The following is a 20,958-nucleotide window of genomic DNA, read 5'->3' as shown; positions in this document are numbered from 1 at the left end:
AAGTTTATGTTGATCAGCCTCAAGGGTTTGTTATACAAGGCAAGGAGGATAAAGTGTATAAGTTAAGTAAGGCACTATATGGCCTTAAACAAGCTCCAAGAGCTTGGTATGAAGAAATTGACTCTTACTTCACCAAGGCAGGTTTTAAAAGAAGTCCAAATGAAGCCATCTTATATACTAAGGTTGAAAAGTCAGGAATCCTCATAGTTTCTGTCTATGTTGATGACATTGTGTACACTGGAAGCAGTGACACAATGCTTGACAGTTTCAAAAATGACATGATGCAGCATTATGAGATGACTGATTTGGGATTGCTACATCACTTTCTTGGTATGGGAATTGTTCAAACCAAGAAAAGCATCTTCATACATCAGAAGAAATATGCAATGAAAATGCTGGAGAAATTTGGACTGCAAGGTTGTAAGTCTGTGGGAACACCACTTGCAGCAAATGATAGGTTATGCAAAAAGGATGGAAGTGAAGCTGCGGATGAATCTGAATACAGGAAATTGGTGGGAAGTCTTCTGTACCTTACTGCCACTAGACCAGATATAATGTTTGGTACTAGTCTCTTGGCAAGATTTATGCATGGTCCAACTAAGAAACATATGGGAACAGCAAGAAGAATACTAAGATACATTCAAGGTACTATGGATTTTGGCATTGAATATGTGAAAGGAAAGTCAGCAGTTCTTATAGGATATTGTGACAGTGACTGGGCTGGGAGTATTGATGACATGAAAAGCACATCAGGGTATGCCTTCAGTCTTGGCTCAGGTGTGTTCTCTTGGGCATCAGTTAAACAAAACACAGTAGCATTATCCACTGCAGAAGCATAATATGTAAGTGCTGCTGGAGCAACATCTCAGGCCAAATGGTTAAGATTCGTTTTGGAAGATTTTGGGGAAGAACAAGTTGAACCTACTGTGCTAATGTGTGATAACACTTCAGCAATAGCTATTGCCAAGAATCATGTGTTTCATCAGAAAACAAGACACATTAGCAGGAAATTCCATTTCATCAGAGATGCAATACAAGAGAATGAGATTGAACTTGTTTATTGCAAATCCGAAGAACAAATGGCAGATATCCTGACAAAGGCTCTACCAAAGGAGAAGTTCAACTATTTCAGAGAGATGCTAGGAGTGAAGTCAGCTGCCAGCTTAGAGGAGAGTGTTGATGTTTAAGCCTTGCAGCTGTCTTGTGTTTTGTTTCATTCTGTTTTTTGTCTTAGTTTTCAAATGTAAGGCTGAGATTAAATCAAAGCTAATAGGCTAAATGTAAGTATGTCTCATGGTATAACATCTCACTTATATGTGAGCATGTGGGATGCACGTGAGTTTTGGTTTAATGGGAGAGATAGTGCGCCTCAAACGGCTATATCTCCTCCCCACTCTAGTTTGTAGCTCTTTAATCATTTCAGTCATAGCTGAATGAAATCAAAAAGAAAATTTTCTGAGAGTTCTTCATCTTCTCTGCATCAACGTTTTTCGTGTGCATTTTTATTTGTTGAAATCAAAACCTTGTTGAATTCTTCTTAGTTCTGTGCACTGCTCTGTTTTGTTATAGAACTCTAACATTCTGATCATTAACTAGGAATACCAATTTTAATGATTTCATAACAATGAAGACGTAGAAACGAAATTTCGAACTCTTCTCAGTATATCCACATTTTCTATAAATCAAAACCGGGAAAAATACTGGAAAAAGAAAGTTAATTTTGAAAAATATGACCATACCAGCGGCACCAGTAACAAGAACTCGAACTGGGTTTTTGGCCATTGTTGCAAAAAGTAGTTCAAGATCGAAAAATGGGTGCAATTAGGAGTGAGGATGAGTGAGAAAAATGGCGGTCAGGATTGAGGAGGTTGTTCAAAATAATAGGAATACCGTGGTTTTATAAATGAGAAGGAGATGAGGAGGTAAAGATTACAATGACGAGAATCGAGGATAAAGATAATCAGATAACCGTGATAATAGGAGATGAGAGCGAGACTGTCAACTTACACATTTACGCAGTAAAAATAGAAATTGTCGCCGTGCAAACACTAGTAGGATGTCCACTTTTAATGATGTCATATAACCGCATCACTGTGGTTTGTTTGGCTTTGTTTTTTTTTTTTTTTTTTTTTTTTTTTGAAAATTGAAACAAAAAGTTTTAAAACTCTAGCTGCTCCATTTATAAGTACAAATTTAGTTTATTTGGAAGCTATTTGGTACCATTTGTTTTAATTTTTAGCTTTATCATTGGTTTAGAGATGGAGAAAAAATATATAAACAAACAAACGTGAAACTAGTAGGGGTTGTGTTGTTGCCCTCGTTAGAGAAAAAGTTTCAATTGTTTATGATAGGGTGCAAGATCGAACATTTCTGAAAAAATAAATGGAAGTTGGAATGCATGTAGAGATTTCAAATCCAATCTAAATATTACGTCTTTTTAAATTTGGTCTCACAAAAGGAAAATCTTGAGTCCGTCATTGGGTGAAGGAGGGTGGTGGAGCAGAGGAGGAAGAGATGAAGAAGAATTTATGAAGTGTACAAAGTGAAAACAATATAAAACTGGAGGAGAAACCCACCAACCACACCGCCCAAGAAGTAGGAGGAGGCAGGGAGAGGGAGGCCTCTGATGAATGAGATGGAGCATTGGAGGCTCCAATCAGATATGATTGTGGTGGAGGATGTTGAATTCCAGGACCAATCAGAGTCGGCCACGTCACAGATGTTGGAGCTTGTGGTGCATGAGGTGGTGGTGGTGGTGGTAGTGGTGGAGCAGTGCGATGTAGGGATGGCATATGTGTCGACACTGTGAAGGTTTGTTGGCCATCAAAGAGTGATGCCAAAGAGACAAGAATGCCTTGGAGGAATTGTTTCCACCCAAACTTGATTGATTTTGCACAATTATTTGAGCTAGGGAAGAGGAGATTGGTCCTCAGAGTTTCTGGGTCTTCCATGTTTGGATTGAGGCCAAAAGGGGTTGGATCAGCAGAGCATCTTCACCAGAAGTAACTAAATGCACAGACTTTTAATTTATTTTTCACACGTATTCTTACGACACACTAATTTAACAGATTAATCATCCACGAGTCAAATTTCATTTAATTAAATGGAACCAGACAAAATGAATCTGTAGTTACCTTCTTGCAGATGTTTGCTCATAGACACAAGGTATGCACTTTCACTTAATTTCAAAAAAGTATTCAAGTAAAGGGCCGGTTTCGGTTTGGGACCCGAACCAAAAACCAACCCCGAATCCTGATCTCGAAAGTGTCAGCTCGTATTTTATGTCCCGATCCCGAACCGAAGCTTTTAGAATCCCAAAATGTGTTATGGGCCGGGTCAGGAAATAAATGAGGTTTTTTTGGGCAAATCATTTTCGGCCGATTAGCTGTGGAGTTGAAGCCGTAATTCCAATAGATGCCCCAAATACATAACCCAAAATCAAAAAGCCTAATTCAAAATTTTAAGAACCCTAATTTCAAAAATGAGGAATTAAACGCAATTACACAAGGAAAAACATCAATCATACATTTATTTCAACTGGAATTGAAATGAACAATTGGACCCGTTAGGGTTTCCGATCTGGTTGTGGAGTTGAAGAATGAGGTCATAGCCTTACAAGGGGGTTTCGAAGATGGAGGACATAGAGTGAGAGGGAGAGAGGGAAGTCGAGAATGGATTTAAATTCATCCAACGGCCGTCATCTTCTCAAACATATGTAAAATATAATTAATATATATATATCTACTAATTTATAAAACACTCATTGTCAATCAAAATCCTATGAAATTATCAGCTTAACCATCTAATTAAAACAGAACATGAATAAGAAATATGGGGTAGAAATGTAATTTCACACAACCAAATTTTACTTTTTTTTTTTTTCAAAGTCTCACCTACATGTAGTTCTAACATATCTCTAATTAAAAAAAAAATTATCACTCCCACATTCTCTATCACTCTCTTCCTCTTTCCTTCTATTTCAAAAACAAAAAATAAAAAAATTCTTACACACTTTATGTGTGCCTATATGCTAGTATATATAAATTAAAGCCGATTCAGTTTGGATTACTGAACTAAACAAAACGTTTTGGGGCCCGAAATATGACATAAGAGGCATAATGATCATACAAAAGAAATATGGAGTATAAATCCTGGATCTGAGTTAAGGAGTTACAAGGTTATGAGATGGGGCCCAAATCACATGTGGAATGACTATATTCAGTCAAAGTGTCACTCAAAGGTGAGTGAGGAGTCCCCCACGAAACAGATGTGGCAGGGTCAGAACTCGACACATGTTCAAACTTCCTTTTTCTGTTTAGTTATTTTCGCATCCAAATGTACTTCTTCGGTACGATGAGAAAGCTAAGACAAACCATAACATTATGTTAAACTTTGGACCAAACACGAACCCAAGCCCTAAGTTCCTAGCTATTAGCATTGAGATACACATGTTTTGGGTAAAGATTCAAAAGTCTCAAGACATTGACGATAATGGACAAGCTTGGCATACTAAATTCATATGCCGCATCGGCTGAAATGCACACTTCCATGAGGATCTAAGCCAATATGGCAATTACAAGCCCCTCCCAACCAATGAAAACCACACTTGAACGTTTTCTAGTATTATACAAACAAACAAAGAGAGAGCTTGCCTTGAAAGATCACCCAGACCTTAAACCCATCACATCCGCCGCTCCACCACCACTCACACACACCCAACCTCTCCTCAATCAGTCATATTTCCTTTTCTTTGATGCCGACCGTCCACCACCACCACTACCAGTTGCCTTGCTCGTTTCATTTCATTTGTATTTGTCAAATTGGATTTGGGACCAGCATCCGGCCCCGACTCTTGCAGGCCCCACCTTCTCCCCACTATCCCCATCAGAGCTCGACAGCCGGCCATCTTCTCCTCACTATCCCCATCAGAGCTCGATAGCCCTGCCACGTTGACAAATTAGGGTTAATGTTAACTCTTCTATCATGCGAAAAATTGGTATCATATATATTCCTTGGGTTGCGAGGGCCCACTTTGGTAAGTGTGAATACGTGTTTATTGTTTTGACCGAGAAAAGGATCAAAAGATGAGAGGCAGATCCTTGTTTTTGGATTTGATTTTGATAACTGATCTGAGACTTGGAGTAATTAATTAATATGTAAAAGAAGATTTGGTAGATTTGTCCTATATGGGAGTGGGTGCAAAGCCTGCATGCATTCAGCCTAGGTTACCATAATAACCTTGTGTAAATTTACGAGAAAAAATACTCTCGATTACGCATTTACCCAACGTTCATCCATATGTTAATTGAACATGATCAATCTTCTTATATTTTAGTTTGAAAATTCTTCTTATAACATAGCTAAATGGTTTATAGTTGTTGTTACTAGTCCAAAACTTTTATCTTATGAGGTCTCAATGTAAAAGATTCAACATTATCCGATTTTTTTTTCAATTTTTCATTCAAACATTTAGCCGAGCACTTGGTAGGCATATCGTTATCTTCTTAGTTCTATCGACAACTTTCATTGCCTGATGCCGAGCACCACTTGGCCCAAGCGTGTTGCTAAGACTTGTCTGAAGATCTGTTAAGACTTGTCTCAAGCGTGTTGACATACTCAAGATCGCATACTAGAATGCCATAAGGTCCTCCGGAAACGTTCTTTATATGTTTTTCGACTTCCATAGGATTCTGGGATCCAAAGGAACGAACTAGGCTCCAAGCACATGTTTGTATTACCAAAAACTAAATTATTGTCATTGTGTTCGTACTACAACCATATACACAAACTTTGGTATAAACGATATATGCCATTTAGCAACTCTATGTTTGCACTTGCCAAAAACCAGAATAAGAAATAATACTCCATAATTTTCTAGAAAGGGCATAAGGGTCCTTCACTGGTTAAGACATGAAATAGGGACAGGCCAACCCAATTAAGCCGGTAAGAAGAGAGGCTTTGAGCGGCTCAAGAAGGAGAATAATGAATATAGAAATAAAACGACAAGAGAGAGACACCTAAAGAGAGCAAGAATAAAGTAATAGACAGGCCAACATGCGATAGTGTGGTTTATCATACGGTAATATTATAGTAACTAAAATTTTAAATTAAATTTGATAAAACAAATGATTGAATTATTAATTAAATATCGATTAACAATTTAACATGCTTATTTTGTATTAATGATATATTATTTAATTTAAAATTTTGATTTTTCTAACATTAACTCTGGGACAGACAAGCTGTCCCTTTTGTCTCTCTCATACCCATACAATCCCTCCCTCCTCGCTCTCTTCCAATCCAACCTTCCCATAATATGATCTCCCTCTCTTTTAAAACCTCACAACTCCGAACCTACATTAATCCATTCCTTCTTTCCATCTTTCTCTTCAACCATATATCTTCATCTTCCAAATCAAACAACTATGGCTTCTAAAGCAAGGAAGAAGCAGATATGGTGTCCGCAGCCACTGACGCCACTCATGGAAGGGCCAGACCCGGAAATGCAAGAGGAATGTGGCAAAAAGGAGAGCTCTTGGGAAGTCATTCGTGAATGGTTTAGGGCACAAAAGGGTGGTCCTCCTAGTCACGGGACTAATTTGTCAGCCTCGGGATATGGCAGTGGTGGTACTATTCCAGCCAAAGGACAAGACTTGAGGCTCTTGCTTGGTGTTTTAGGCTGTCCTCTCGCTCCAATCCCGCAAGCCAATGACCCAATTGATCATCACCTCCTTCACATTAAAGACATCCCATTTGTAAGTAAAAACCCAACATTATATTATCATTGTCATTATCTTATATAAGCGATACTAGAACAGAGGGGTGTTGAGCGCAGAACCTCAAATGCATGAGCGAATGTTCTCTCAATTTTTTGGTATATATTGTTTAATTTAGGTTTTTTTTATTTTTATTTTTTAATAATATGTAGGAAACTTCTATAGCGCATTACATTATACAGCAGTATTTGGCAGCCACGGGGTGCTTGAAGCAACAGAAGTGTAACAAAAACATGTATGCAAGTGGGAGCGTGAAGATGGTTTGCTGTGAAACGGAGGTTTCTGCAGGAAGAAATGTGAAGACTTTGGGAACAAGAAGTGGGGAAAACGGGTGCTTTGTTCTTTGGCAGATGTTGCCTGGAATGTGGTCTTTGGAGTTGGTCGTTGGAGGCAACAAGGTGGTGGCTGGTAGTGATGGCAAGACGGTTTGGAGGCACACCCCTTGGCTGGGTACTCATGCAGCCAAAGGTCCCCAGCGCCCGTTGCGCCGCCTCATACAGGTATACAAACAACGCCGTTCTCACAATAATCTTCCGACATAAATCGTACCACTAATTAATTTATAAAAAATAAAAATAAAAAACAGAACATACGCTCGTTATATTTAAGAAATTTTCGTAAATGCTACATGTTAATGATTCCTATTATGATTTTGGGCACAAACTACTTTTGATTTTGAACTATAAAGAGGAAGAACCGTAGCCTTCAATTATTCGAAATAGCCTTTACCAAACAAAGATAGAGATTGAAGGAACAAATCACAATCCCAATAAAATGGTATTTGGCTGACAATGATAGAGAAAAACTGTTTCATGCCTTCCCTACAGACTTTTTTTTCTTTTCCCTTTCTTAACAGCTCCAAAGGGACCAGAATGGCACGTGATGCCCTTCTTACTTCATATACTGGTCATATGTATTATATACATCCAAGAATACCACATATGCTGAACTAAAGTGTCTCTGTATTATTTCTTGCTTTAACTTTTGCTTTTGCACTTTAGTAAGTGCTGCCGGATCTAGTGTGTCGGTGGCTCATACCAGCATTTTTTTCACAACTTAATATCATAATTATCAATACTTTGTAGAAAGGGTTCTTTTGATTTAGTGTTGAATGTTTTGTTAGGGATGAATATACCCTTTAAATTAAATGAGGAAAAAAATTTAAAAACCTTAATTAAATGCATTATTTGATTAAATTATACATTTTTAATTTAGAAAGATTGCATTGCCCCCATAAAAACTTGAATTCATAAGAATCTGTTTGTCCATAAAAAAAATCAAGTGTTGAGATACACATTCGGTATCAAACTCATCACACTACCTACACATTTGGTATCAAAAATTTAATAAATATCTCTATATTTAATTTGCAGGGCCTAGATCCAAAGAGCACAGCAAGCTTGTTCGCCAAGGCACAATGCTTGGGAGAGAAAAGAATCGGAGATGATGACTGCTTTGTACTTAAAGTCTCCGCCGATCGAGCGGCTGTGATGGAAAGAAGTGAGGGTCCTGCAGAGGTGATCCGACATGCATTGTATGGATATTTTTGCCAAAAGAGTGGCCTCCTCATTTATTTAGAGGACTCACACCTCACCAGAGTTGAAACCCCAGAAAGTGAAACTGTGTACTGGGAGACCACCATAGGAAGCAGCATTGCTGACTATAGGGATGTCGATGGTGTGCTCATTGCTCATCAGGGCCGCTCGATCGCCACAGTTTTCCGGTGTGGCGAGGTGTCGATGGAGTACACAAGGACTAGGATGGAAGAAGCTTGGAGCATTGATGATGTTGTGTTTAATGTACCAGGGCTTTCCATGGACTATTTCATTGCTCCTGCCGATATATTTGATAGTACTCTACCATCTCCATGATCATTAACTTTCTACTCACGTACTGATGGAGCTTAATTACTAGGATGTTAGTTTGGTTTTAATTACAAAAATATTGGTGGGTACACTTTGTTAATGTGGTGTAATGTTTTGGGTTTTTTCTTCCTTTCTTCAAGTGTATTATGTAGTATGTAATAGGGTTTGAAGCCACTAAGTTTAAAATGACAAATTCAAGCATGGGGTCGAATAAGGGATCTTTTTGTATTCTAATCTATTGCGTTGTCTTTTTTTTTTTCTTTCTTTTTTTTTTCTGAATCTAATGAATTTCAAAAATATTGGTAGACGCAATCAGTAATGTAATTAATATTTTCTAAATGCATGTTACATTCACTATAGGAAATGTAATTTGTAAACGTGATTCCACACAAAATTATTAACGTTCTCCAAATTTATGGTTGGTGGTTTGATAAGAAAAAATTGAAATGAAGAATTGTCCTTCCACAATGGATGGGTGGAAAAAATCAAAATCAAGAAAAGTGGCTAGAACATGAAATATTCAACTTTCTTCTTTCTATCCAGAGGTGGGCTACCAAATCTAACAGAGTAGCCCATGTGTACTTTTATTTTTACATCGGCCGGACTAAATTTCGGTTTCAGACATATTTTAGACCTTTTGTCATGAGCAGGTTCAAGTATGAAGCCCACCAAATCCATGGTTTAAAAAATTCTCTAAAACAAAAAATGAATGGATGGAGGAGGTCATTTGCAAGCCTTGGTTGTTGAGACTCGTGAGACCGGCTCCACATATAAAACTTCTGTAATTTTGGGAAGTTGTTTCTAACATGTTTCAAAAGTATTGCCTCAAAACAACCAAGCATGCCTAACATGTTAACCAAAATCACCATATAACATAATTATAAAACAGAATAATATAAAAAATGTGTGATGTTATTCACTATGTCAAAAGTGCATACGTACTAGCTAAATCCATGCACAGAACAATAGACTGGTTGGGCTACTCCAATCCTTTTTTAAATGAGAAATATTTAACATAAATAACATCAGAGATGATTCTGAGTTTTTGGATGCCCGTGACGAAATTCACCTGAAAATAAAGTTTATGGCTTCAAAATAATCCATAACTTAATTCAAAGACAAATTGGAAATTAGGTTTAGACTTCAAGTAACTCCAACCCAATAATATAAGAAAATGACACACTTAGATTTTTCTAATTTGTCTCACATTCTCTCAACTCTACATTTTTTTTTTCTTTTGAACACGCTACCAGCATGATTGTTTAATGCACTTATACATTTTCTTTATCAAACAGTCATTTGCCACAATAATGACTTGGTGTTGGAATATTTTCTTTAACTACCGCACCTATTGGGAGAAATCCCATTGGTACCTAATGTCTCCTAGTCACTTATGAATTGCTTGGAAATTCAGTTGGGATTTTGGAATATTAACTGATCATATATCATGTGCCTACTAATGTTCATTATTCCAAAAGTCCCCGCCTAGACGCTAGACGGCTAGTCACCGACCTGATTAATGCCTAGACGTTTAAAAATTAAGAAATGGTATCTAGACCTGCTGAGATGCCCGCCTAGCCTGACCAGACCAAGCACTTAGACAAAAAATGGATAACTTTCATCTTACATTTTATTTTATTTTTTTCAATAAGTTGTAAGAGACTTGTTTTATACTTAAATGAACACACATTATATCCTTATTGCCCATGTTTTCATTATGTTCCAATACTTCATAATATATATGTCATTCTATTTTGTAGTTTATGATGAAATTATATATATTTTAAGTATAAGCTGACTCTTATTTATCCAAAATATAATAGATTTACATAATTTTTTAGTACCATGTGGGCCTATATTGACACATGGCGTCCAATCATTGTCTATGTGGATGCCACATCATTAGTTAACGGAGCATTCGACAGAAAACTTAACAGATGTATGAGAGTATCTCAAAATTATGACAAAAAAATATTTCATGTACCAAATATTGAAAACCAAGAAACTTAATCGTAGTAAACTGAGATTAATTCGGGTAGTAAACTCAAATTAACCCATGAATTGAATTTAAGTAATATGAGCAAGAGGTTTCCTAGTCTATTTGGATTTAAAATAAGGATGTACAGATGCATAAGGATTCCTAATAGTTACGTTATGTACGTTATATAACTATGAGTCGTTGACTCCTTGTTGGTGCTACGAGCATTAAACATAGTACTCTCATTCAGTATTGTAACCTAAGGTGTGTAAGATTCGTCAACAACAAAAAGAAAATGTCTTTGAAACCCAGTGATCCAGGTTAGTACGTAAATTACCAATTGTGCAACTTAGATCTGTACACATCTCAATTTTTCACATAATTAATGCACATATTTGTAGGATTTATCTGTTATATGTGCAGCTTATTAAATACAAAGCAGAAGTTCTTTTTCTTGTTAGCCGATATGTGCATCGATCGAACTACATTATTTCAAGATCATCACTACTCCCTACTCGTTATTATGCCAATCCTATAGGATCAAATACACACCAGTTTTTTATTTTTTATTTTTTATTTATTTTTTTTTTTTGCAAATTTTGAATTAGCTAGAAATTATAGGCTTCTTTGAATATACTAGCTAGGTTAAAGGTGCAGTGTCTCTTTGTCTCCTTAATTTATTCCAAATGGATCAAATAAACGTTAATTGCTTCTTTGTTTTTATTTCAGTGGTTGCTCTCTCCTTTGGTAGGGGGTGAAAACGCATAGAGCCAGCCATGCCATTTTCAAGAGGTGGTGGTTTAGTTGTGGGCGTGTCGTAACTGATCAGTACTAATGTTTTCCCAGGGTCCATGTATGTACACGAGAGAGAGAGAGAGAGGGCCGCCCCCCGCTCCCCCCGGGGGGGTGGGTGGTGGGGTGGGAACAAAAGAAGCTTCTGGTGTATACTTCGTAAGCAACAGGAAAATTATTTACTAAAAAGACCCAAAGTTGTCAAATGAGTAACATGCAGAATTCAAGGTACGTATCTTGGACAAGTACTGCAAATGATTTGCATTTGCATGATGGAAGGATATGCCTTGCATAACAGCTTCTTCAAATCATAATCATATGCTGATCATGATTCCTTATAAATTGCAAAAATATTATTACTGCATGCAAACTGCTGAAATTATATAAAAAGAAAAACGTTATTAATCAATATAGCTTCATATATAGCCATGATCATCATCAGCAACTTTTGATGCAATGAGAGTACCCTTTAACTTTGCCCACATAAAGATAGAAGCTTCCTCGATATGTGCACGCGTGGGAGTGCGTTATATTCTTCCTTGCTTTTAGGCTTTATCATCTTTTTCTCCCTCTCTCCCTCTCTCCCTCTCCCTTCAATTGTGTCTATGCTGAGATTAGAGGTAAAGGTCGCAAATCAATCTATTAGATTGTTAATGGGTACTTGTTAAGATTTGTTTAATTTGATATCATCATAATATATAGGTGAGATTGGTAATGGTAATTATGGTGTAAGATGAAATTAAACTAAATGAATCTTAGTGAGTACCCATTAACAATCCAATGAGTTAATTTACCACTTCTAATCAGAGGGAGCTTTCCTGCCAACTTGCAGTGGCTAGATTTTTCTCTGCAACCAATAAAGCCAATTGTGGCACCACTTTCTTTTTCCACACACGAAAGAGAACCCCCTCTCACTCTGCATGGATCTAATATATTTACTTAGTCTTAATGGGATCACCTGTTAGAGGCAGTTAGATACACACATGACCTCTGTCTTACTATAATAATATTAGTAATTGGAATCCATGCATGATTGCATGTGGCTTGTAACCTAGTGGATAGAATGTTGGGTTTCCATTCATGCATTCTGGGTTCCTAAATTATTGTAATAATTTTGAATCCTCCCTTCCCTTAATAATAATAAAATTTAAAAAGAAAAAGAAAAACAAAAGAAGCCATGCATGATTATCAAAAAATCAAATTAAGTGCACCAATCAAAAGGACTTTTTTTCTTTCTTCTTTTCAATAAAACTTAAACACACAATACTGACATACTTGCTAACACATTTATATTATAGATGTGAGCTTTATGATTACATGTAGGACTCAAATATATCAAACAGTTGCATCAACAAGTCTTTCAGTTTGTATGTATTGCGAGATAAAAGTCAATTACTATATATGTCACCTAAGTTAGTAGTTGTGTTAAAAATTGTTTAATAAAGTGGATAAAGTCATGTACATACTTATTGTTGGGTTAAGAAAAAAATTGATGAAAGGTACACTTGTCGTCCTTCTTGTATGACACCCAAGGAATGTGAAGGACTAAAGAGTGAAAAAGGAGCCTTGAAAGATACTTAGATATATACTATTGGTCGGCTTCTTGTAGGGAATTCTTTCTCATCTTTAAAAAGGAGCACGTCCTCCCTTAAGATCTTCCTATGCCAAATGAGTATTGTTCCTTAATAATTATATAATCAATTTGTTTTCTTTACTGTGCTCTATGCATGTATTCGTTAGCGCGCTCATACTATTTTGTACTTTATTGGGAAATATGTTTTGTTAAATTCTTAGTTATTATCCCAAAGGTTTTGTCTGCAACAAGAAGATTAACTAACTTAAAAAAGCAGCATCATTGCTACTTGCTAGTCTTCATATGTGATATAACAATAAAATTAATCTAATAAACATGGGATCACATTGACCACATACTATTTACTAGTACCATACCTGCAACTCAAAAAATGAAAAGGATAGAGAGAGATAGAGAGAGATAGAGAGAGAGAGAGAGAGAGAGAGGGAGGGGGACATAAAAACCCTTCAAGTGCATGGCCTTACCCTAATATATTATGGAATTCAAACGCTTGTAAAAACCAAAGTATCCTCCAACCGTAAGATGACCTAAGCTATAACGTTCTTAAGACTAAACGTTAATTAGGAACTAGAAGTTGCAGTTCAGTTTCTTTTAATTAAAGAATGCATGATGAAACCTTTAAATAAAATATCTTGATTAATACCTACGAGAGACATGAAAGTTTGCAATCTGTATATCAGACTTGAAAAGTACAATCGAAGTTGTATTACTTGCAAGTAGGGAACAATATATTACTTTGCTTTCTCAATCATACTTAATGAACAAAGAAAAAATACCTGCAGGTTTTTATTGTTTAAAAAAGTTATATATTCATAACTAGTATTCAGGAATTAATGTTGCACATTGCTACTCATATATAGTACTTATTCATGTCAAGATCAAATTTTCCATGACATCCATAGAAATGTGGAAATTAGGTATCAAGCACTTACAAGGATCACATTAAGTTACAAACGTGCTGATAAATTTAACAGTGTAACTTTATAGGTTTGCCATGCATGGCATTTATCATACTTTAATTTAGTAGAAACCTAATATGACGTAATAACCATCATGAACATCCGGACAAGAAAAAAACAAAATAAAAAGAAAACCTTCATGTCGTGCATGGACCAAAACCCTAGATCGATCTCATCCTTCAAATCTTAATATTGATTTTAGGTTCACCCGAAAGGTGAATTTCTTCCTTGTCGAATACCACAGTTAATCATGGGGTTCATCCTGTCCGAGCCTAGTGGTGCTCTCCGTGGCGAACGCCTTTCGAGTTTATTTGCTGAATCAAACTTCTTGTCATCTCCTTGTAACATTGGCTTGGATTCGTAAATGTCTGAAATAGAATCGATCTCTGAGCCTCTCTCGATAGATGGCGGAGCAATTTGAATTGAATCTGATGATTTGAAAGGATCATCCTGAGGTCCAAGACATGACGCGGCTGTTCCCAAGTCTTGAAGCCGGAGATCGTCAGACCAAAGCAAAGGGCTCTTGCCGCTACCACTATAAGGGCTAGGCCTTTTCTTTGATCCCAAGCAAATGTTATTGTCGTTAGTCGGCATGAAACTGTGATCAAGAGGTGGCCTGTCCAAGTTTTGTTGAAGATCGAGGTGATCTCCTCCATATATGTTAAGGTCTTGAAAAGATGGAAAGTTGAGAGAAGAATTGAAATCTTTCAACGCACCCATGTCAGTAGGGTTGACACCTTGGTTTCCAATATTACCCTTGTAACTTCCTGCAGCAGCAGCTGCCATATTGTTCTCACCAGCAAGTGTTTGGCAGGCTTTCTCTAATATGCTTTGCATGTACTTTCCCTGAGCCTCGATTCTCAACTGAAGGTGTTTCTGGACCTTTTATATATATAGTACAACGTATTATAATCAGGATCAAGGTAAATATATGTACAGAACATTAATTACTTTTGAATTTTGATCACTGATAGATTTAGGTACTAATGCATGAGTTGAAATATACCTCCAATTGTTCATGCAGTCTTCTCTGCACCTCCATTTGCATCCTAATCGCATCAACCATGTTGCAATTAATACTATTAGATACAGTTTTTCACATACATTCCATAAGAAAATGCAAAACCCCCAGCCCACAACAAAGCATATGAAAGGATATACCTAGCCAACCGAGTTTTAAAATTAATAACAAATAATTTCTTTGCATAATTGATAAAAATGTTATACATAATTTCTTCAAGATATTAAAATTACTAAACGAAAAAAAATATAAGAGAAAGAAAAAGAATAGAGAATATATATACATACTCATTCATACTGCGGCCTATTATGGCAGAAGAAGATGCACTATTTCGTTGGAGATCCAGTGGAGATGCTGCCATGAAAATCAATGAATAGAAATCAGATATGCCACATGAAAACTAAAATTTGTTAATGAAAACAGTCGAAATTTTATACATGTATGTATATGTATTGTAAGGAACCCTAGAAAGGAGTCATATATACTCATACCATGATCCTTGATTGAGTGGTCATTGAATTCCTTGTGAGGTTGCTTTCCAAGCCTAAATTTCTTTACAAGTAGGAAACAAAAGAAATTAATGAGAAGAATGGAAAAGAGAGAAAAAGAAATATCAATAGCCGACCGAAAAAGTTTGAAAAAAACATTGTGTGTGTATGAAAATTAAACCTGGAGGTGGCTTTTGAGGTGATAAAGTGTAAGACCCTTCACACCCATAACCCTCATGATAGTTTTAGGTGTAGCCTCTGAAAAATTAAGAGAGAAATCAATGAGCTTATGTGCATAATATGCATGAAAGTTTCATATATGATGAAGCTTGAAATGGTGGTATTACTGTCTGGTCCTCCAAGCTGAGTGACAGCATCGACAAAGCGTTCATGGAGCTCGACAGTCCATCGGAGACGAGGCTTAGGGTCAGTGGTGAGGACAAGGCCAGAGTCCCCTTGGACACACATGGGTCTGTCATGGGAATTCATAGTTGATGGCTTCTTGTGGTGTTGGTTGTGCTGTTGGAACATTATTCTCTCTCTCTCTCTCTCTCTCTCTCTCTCTCTCTCTCTCTCTCTCTCTCTCACTCAGAGTTGGGGGCTCTGGGAATACCCAGAGATTCAAGAACAAATGCGATGCAAATAGGGAAGAATAGGGTGCGGTTTTGAAGAAGAGGAGGTGGGCTGCCTTTGGTTTCTCTCTCAAGTACTAGAAAGCATGGGAGACAAGCTAACCTTGTATAAAAGAAAATTGTTTATCATTTAAAAAAAATTTAAAAATTAAAGCATACCCTAATCTACATTGTGCTCTTTGCCAAAATATTCTCTCTCTCTACACCAATTTTACGCTAATTATACTTACGCCAGAATGTTGATTATATATATTATAATGTAATTAGAGAGTATTAATTTGAGTAGTTTTTTTCTAGTGGCGTTTCTTTAATTAGTTTGTTATTTCCAAAAGAGGAAGAGATCTTTGTAGGTTATATATTCTGTTAGCATGTGAAAGCCCTTTTTTTTTTGTTTCTTTTTTTTTTTTTGTGGCATTAAGATAGGAATGAGACCCCTCATGACAATGATGATGGGCAGTATATGTTGTACTTTATTTCCCCTTTCTTTATCTGAACCATCTATACATATAACACTGCATATGCATACATACACACACACATATATATATATCCCCTCCTCTCCCTCATTATATATATATAAACCTTCACCATAGTTTTTAGTATACTTACATTGAACCAATTATAAACCTATATATCCAACATCATATGGTGTTTAGAACACAAAGACATCCTTTATGTCATTACCAACAAAAAGGTTTCAAGTATCATTATTACCATTTTTTCGTGTTTGTATTAATTAATGTAAGATTCATTGGCCATCAACCCCATTAGTTTTCAAGTTTTCTCCTCCTTTTTTCGTGCTCCTAGCTAGATTTGGTTCAATGAGTGTTTAGCAGTAAATTTGTCTTCATTTAACTAAAAAATTAGTATTTATCTTATGTCATCCGATTTTAATTAAGCTTTCTTCTTGGAAGATTCCGACTCTGTCATTATTGAATAGTTAGGCATTGCATCAAGCTTTTGGGACTATATATGATTACAAGAACTTGGTTATCAGAAAGATAATCGAAACGGAAATATAGATGTGACCCATTATTAGATCTTATCCTAAAGTTAAATTGCACTACTCTTAATGTGCATGGTTGTTTAAAATAATCTTTATGCGTAGGTTTTCATATCAATCGTATTTTCATACAAACATTTCATCACATAATACTCCATGAAGTATAAAATGCTGCGTAGGACATGTTTTAAACGTCATATACCAAAACCCTCATCAAACACGTCTCAAGATTAAATGTGAAGATAAACCATCAAATTAATATGTTGTATATATTTATAAGATTAAAGATCAATGAATCTGAATGCGGTCGATTTTATATATGGAGGAGAGAAAGCACTAAAAAACAAGAAAATAAGGAACCAAACTTTAGGGTTTGTGGTTGGTAATATATGAGGACGTGAGCATCAATGCATAAAGGGTGGTGTAATGTGGAGCTTTTGATGACATGAGGAGTCGGGGACCTTGGCCTTACTTCTTCTAAAGCTTAATTTGCGGGGCCGCAACCCCTTATCTCACTTTCCTGGAACTAAAGACTGCTCAGCTGCCATGCAATATATTTCTACTCCAATCCAAACAACAACAAACAAAACAACTCAAGTAAGAATATATTCCTACTCCAATCCACAATAACAAACAAAACAAAATATTTAGGTCAAAGCTAACAAGCTACCACAATGCCCCCGTACTCTCTCTATATACTAAAGGATGCAAATTAGGATGCGTATATATGAACAACGTGAAGAAAAAACGCAAAATGGAGAACAGAATAAAACTCCCTCTCTCTCTCTCTCTCTCTCTCTCTCTCTCTCTCTCTCTCTCTCTCTCTCATACAAAATGTCAAATATCTACTCAAGTCATTATATATATTTGCTAATTACTATTAGTACTTCACCCAAAAAATGGGGGATCAAACTAGAGTTTTTAAGTATAAGGGCAAACGCTTTAAATTATTTGAACTGAAGCACTTACTAGCATATTTAATAATAGTATTCAGTCACGAGCTATCTTTTTCAACTTATAGTTATCAATTCAAATGGCAATTTTTTATTTATTGCGAGTAGGTTATAAGATGCACTTAACAAATAAAACACTATCACATCAATTAGAGTCTAAAAAATTCAAAATACTAAAACACAACTACGGCTTTTAACAAACTTTCTTATGTACATTTTCGTCTATAACCCGAATTGTACCGGTGACTCTATAGTATTTGCCTAAATCTCAATTGAGAATAAATGCTTTCTTCTTTAACAATCAAAGGAAGATTCTTCTCCTAAAAATCTAGAACTTCATGAGTTACACAAAGCTCAATATTTTAAGATATAGAACATTTTATGACCGTCCCATCTTTGTTTACATATATGATTTGGCCCCATATTAGTAAAAGATGTTGACCAGGTCCTACGTGATTGTTCAAATCAAACCTACGCTTGCATGTCAGGTAGGAAATCAAACATTGCAGCATAGATTGATTTTTGAGTTCCTTAGATTTGACCCTCCCCCACCACCCTTTGCATGTAAACGAAATTGCTTTATAATTTTGGCACCCTCCTCTATCCAAAAATGTGTGAGAGAAACAAAGCATTTCAATTTAGAATTGGAGATTATTCTTCTTTAAATTAAACCACTAATTATAATATAATTCAAGCAAAGCAATGATTTAACTTTTAGTTGATAATAATAATGGTTTTAATTCAAAGCTAAAAACCAGTGGAAAAGTTGGCCGGCTTAGTGTTATGGGTATGTTTGCTTGAATTTCAAGCATCCTTTCCTTTTTATGTGATCTATAGAGAATTATTCGATAAAATGAATATATTCCTTAGAAGGTGAATTTGTGGGACCCTACTTTATTGTACAATTTGAATACTTTACAAAGCTTCCCGCTTTTCTATCGAGTTTCCAAGGAGGATTGGATTGCTGGACACAGAATGCATGCATACATGATGCATCTGCATGCATCAACCATGCATGGTTTCGTTGTAGCATGTTTGATTTCGTGTTACTTAAGGTTTTGACGGATAGATACATATCTATAGATATGTGGAATTACTTGGAAATGTTCATGGAGCATGAGAATTTTAAGTTTTATTTGAGGGATAAATGAACATGACACGAGAAAATTAAGATATATTGGCTATAAATTAGGAATCATGTGGTGAGCTATAATTTATATAGGATAACCAACATATGAATAGACAATGTGGCATAACAATGTGTATAATGATTTGACAAATATATCAAATTTTCTTTTGTATGTAAAACAGTGTCGCTTAACTGACATATTATATATTCTATCATTGGGCGACGGTGATTGTTGCTCATCCCTCACCCTTTTATTTTTCAAATAAATTATTTGGCAAGACAGGGAATAGAGGAGATGAAATTGTATTAGTGAAAGAGAGAGTAGTTTTATTTTATTTATGTACACTTATAAGGAATTTGGAGCTATTTATATAAGATAAGCTTATTCTTTATCAAACTTTTTTCTTATTCGCGCACCGGCACAAGCTTAATTTTTCGCCAACTCCGGCAGCCCACCCCATTCTTGTATTGAATTTCATGGATTGGTCCCGTCATTTCTCACCAATTTCAACAGAAAACCACCACTATTGCAGTGATAGCGGCAATCCCATATTTGTGAATGATTATTATGCTCCAGTGACTATTGTTATGATATTTTTGCCTATATTATATTTTATTGTACATATTTTTTTTTTAATAATGAGATAAGACATAAAAGACTTAAAGCTTAACACCACAACATCTCAAGACTTGCTCCTCGCTTTGTGAGACAAAAACCCTCAACTTACGCTTTTGTCTCTGAAAACATTGGTAGCAACTCGATCAATGAGTAAGTGAATGATGAAATGACGAACTGATGATGATGTTTTTCTTTCTGTATTTCTTTTTTCTTATTTTTTTGCTAGCAGAGAGATAATGGTTGAGATGATCATGATATGAGAAAACAGGTTTGATCTTGAAAGCATACATAACATATATAGGGAATATATGACATTCCATTGTCACGTCACTTTCACATCTTTTTCATAAGGGCCCTCTCATAACTATTTTGATTTTAATTTTCAATTTTTGTTGTCATTTTTTATTTATTTAGAAAACTGAAAACTCGTTTACAACAACGAACCAGCTAGTGGATGCTCTAGGTTCTAGCACACCTTAAATTTTAAAGATGAAAATTTTTGGTGTTAAAATAAGCATGTTTTGGAAAACTTAAGCGTAATATATATTCATAAATTAAACAGAAAATTAGCCTACTCCCAACATATAAATCTCACTTCATACTAAAGAAAATAAATTAGCCCATCTGTATATAAGTTTTTAGCTCTGTCCTTACTTGTTTAGTGATTACTTTTTTAGAAGGTGAATTGTATATAGAGTTTGATGGGCTTTGCTTTCAAGTCTAACTGTATTCAATATAAACTTTTTTTTTTTAGTACATCGATATTTTTACACTAGGGGGAGGGAGGAATTTGGCTAAGTCATACAATGGGCAACCTAATTTAGTATTGAATTCGCCATCCACGAGATTCGAACCTAAAACATCTCACTTCCAAGTGAAGAGGAATACCACTAGATCGTAGTACTGAGTGGCAAAAAAAAAATATATATAGACCTTTAAGGAGTCAACAAAAGTCATCACGTATTAAATAAAGACTTCTTATAACTTATAAAACGTCAATGAAAATATTGTGGTATTCAATTATGGTTTTTTATGAGTCTACAAAAAACCGTATTCAAAATTTCATTTATTATATAAGATCTTAAAATGCCATGGACTTTGAGTGCTTTTATAGTAAGTTTTTTGTCATAGCAAATCCAACCTCCCCCC

At 35.7% G+C, this 20,958-nt stretch overlaps 2 protein-coding genes across 2 annotated transcripts; one reads left to right on the top strand and one right to left on the bottom strand.

Moving 5' to 3' along the window:
* The first annotated feature begins 6,263 nt into the window (after positions 1-6,263).
* Positions 6,264-8,875, top strand: LOC103932635. The gene is made up of 3 exons (XM_009342267.3): positions 6,264-6,755; positions 6,929-7,276; positions 8,150-8,875. The coding sequence occupies exons 1-3, from the start codon at positions 6,426-6,428 to the stop codon at positions 8,645-8,647; spliced, it is 1,176 nt and encodes a 391-aa protein (XP_009340542.1). The 5' UTR covers positions 6,264-6,425; the 3' UTR covers positions 8,648-8,875.
* A 4,956-nt stretch (positions 8,876-13,831) lies between these two features.
* Positions 13,832-16,226, bottom strand: LOC103932636 (myb family transcription factor IPN2-like). Its single transcript, XM_009342268.3, has 6 exons — positions 15,821-16,226; positions 15,655-15,731; positions 15,477-15,537; positions 15,273-15,339; positions 14,971-15,013; positions 13,832-14,846 (listed from the first exon to the last, which is right to left on the bottom strand). The coding sequence occupies exons 1-6, from the start codon at positions 16,002-16,004 to the stop codon at positions 14,169-14,171; spliced, it is 1,110 nt and encodes a 369-aa protein (XP_009340543.1). The 5' UTR covers positions 16,005-16,226; the 3' UTR covers positions 13,832-14,168.
* Between the last annotated feature and the right edge of the window lie 4,732 nt (positions 16,227-20,958).

The sequence above is a fragment of a genome, unplaced genomic scaffold, assembly GCF_019419815.1.
Source record: "Pyrus x bretschneideri cultivar Hongxiangsu unplaced genomic scaffold, Pyrus_bretschneideri_v1 Contig7, whole genome shotgun sequence".
In the NCBI taxonomy this organism is placed as follows: Eukaryota; Viridiplantae; Streptophyta; class Magnoliopsida; order Rosales; family Rosaceae; genus Pyrus; species Pyrus x bretschneideri.
Note: the sequence above shows the minus strand (reverse complement) of the source record. Positions and strands in the feature narration are given on the sequence as shown.

What these genes read in the sequence shown, in the direction of transcription:
- LOC103932635 (XM_009342267.3), top strand. Translation starts at nt 6,426, where the DNA reads ATGGCTTCTAAAGCAAGGAAGAAGCAGATATGGTGTCCGCAGCCACTG. An exon ending in ACATTAAAGACATCCCATTT is followed by an intron (nt 6,756 to 6,928) that starts GTAAGTAAAAAC and finishes AATAATATGTAG; the next exon opens with GAAACTTCTATAGCGCATTA. An exon ending in CGTTGCGCCGCCTCATACAG is followed by an intron (nt 7,277 to 8,149) that starts GTATACAAACAA and finishes TTTAATTTGCAG; the next exon opens with GGCCTAGATCCAAAGAGCAC.
- LOC103932636 (XM_009342268.3), bottom strand. Translation starts at nt 16,004, where the DNA reads ATGTTCCAACAGCACAACCAACACCACAAGAAGCCATCAACTATGAAT. An exon ending in ACCTCAAAAGCCACCTCCAG is followed by an intron (nt 15,538 to 15,654) that starts GTTTAATTTTCA and finishes CTACTTGTAAAG; the next exon opens with AAATTTAGGCTTGGAAAGCA. An exon ending in ATAGGCCGCAGTATGAATGA is followed by an intron (nt 15,014 to 15,272) that starts GTATGTATATAT and finishes TGATGCGATTAG; the next exon opens with GATGCAAATGGAGGTGCAGA.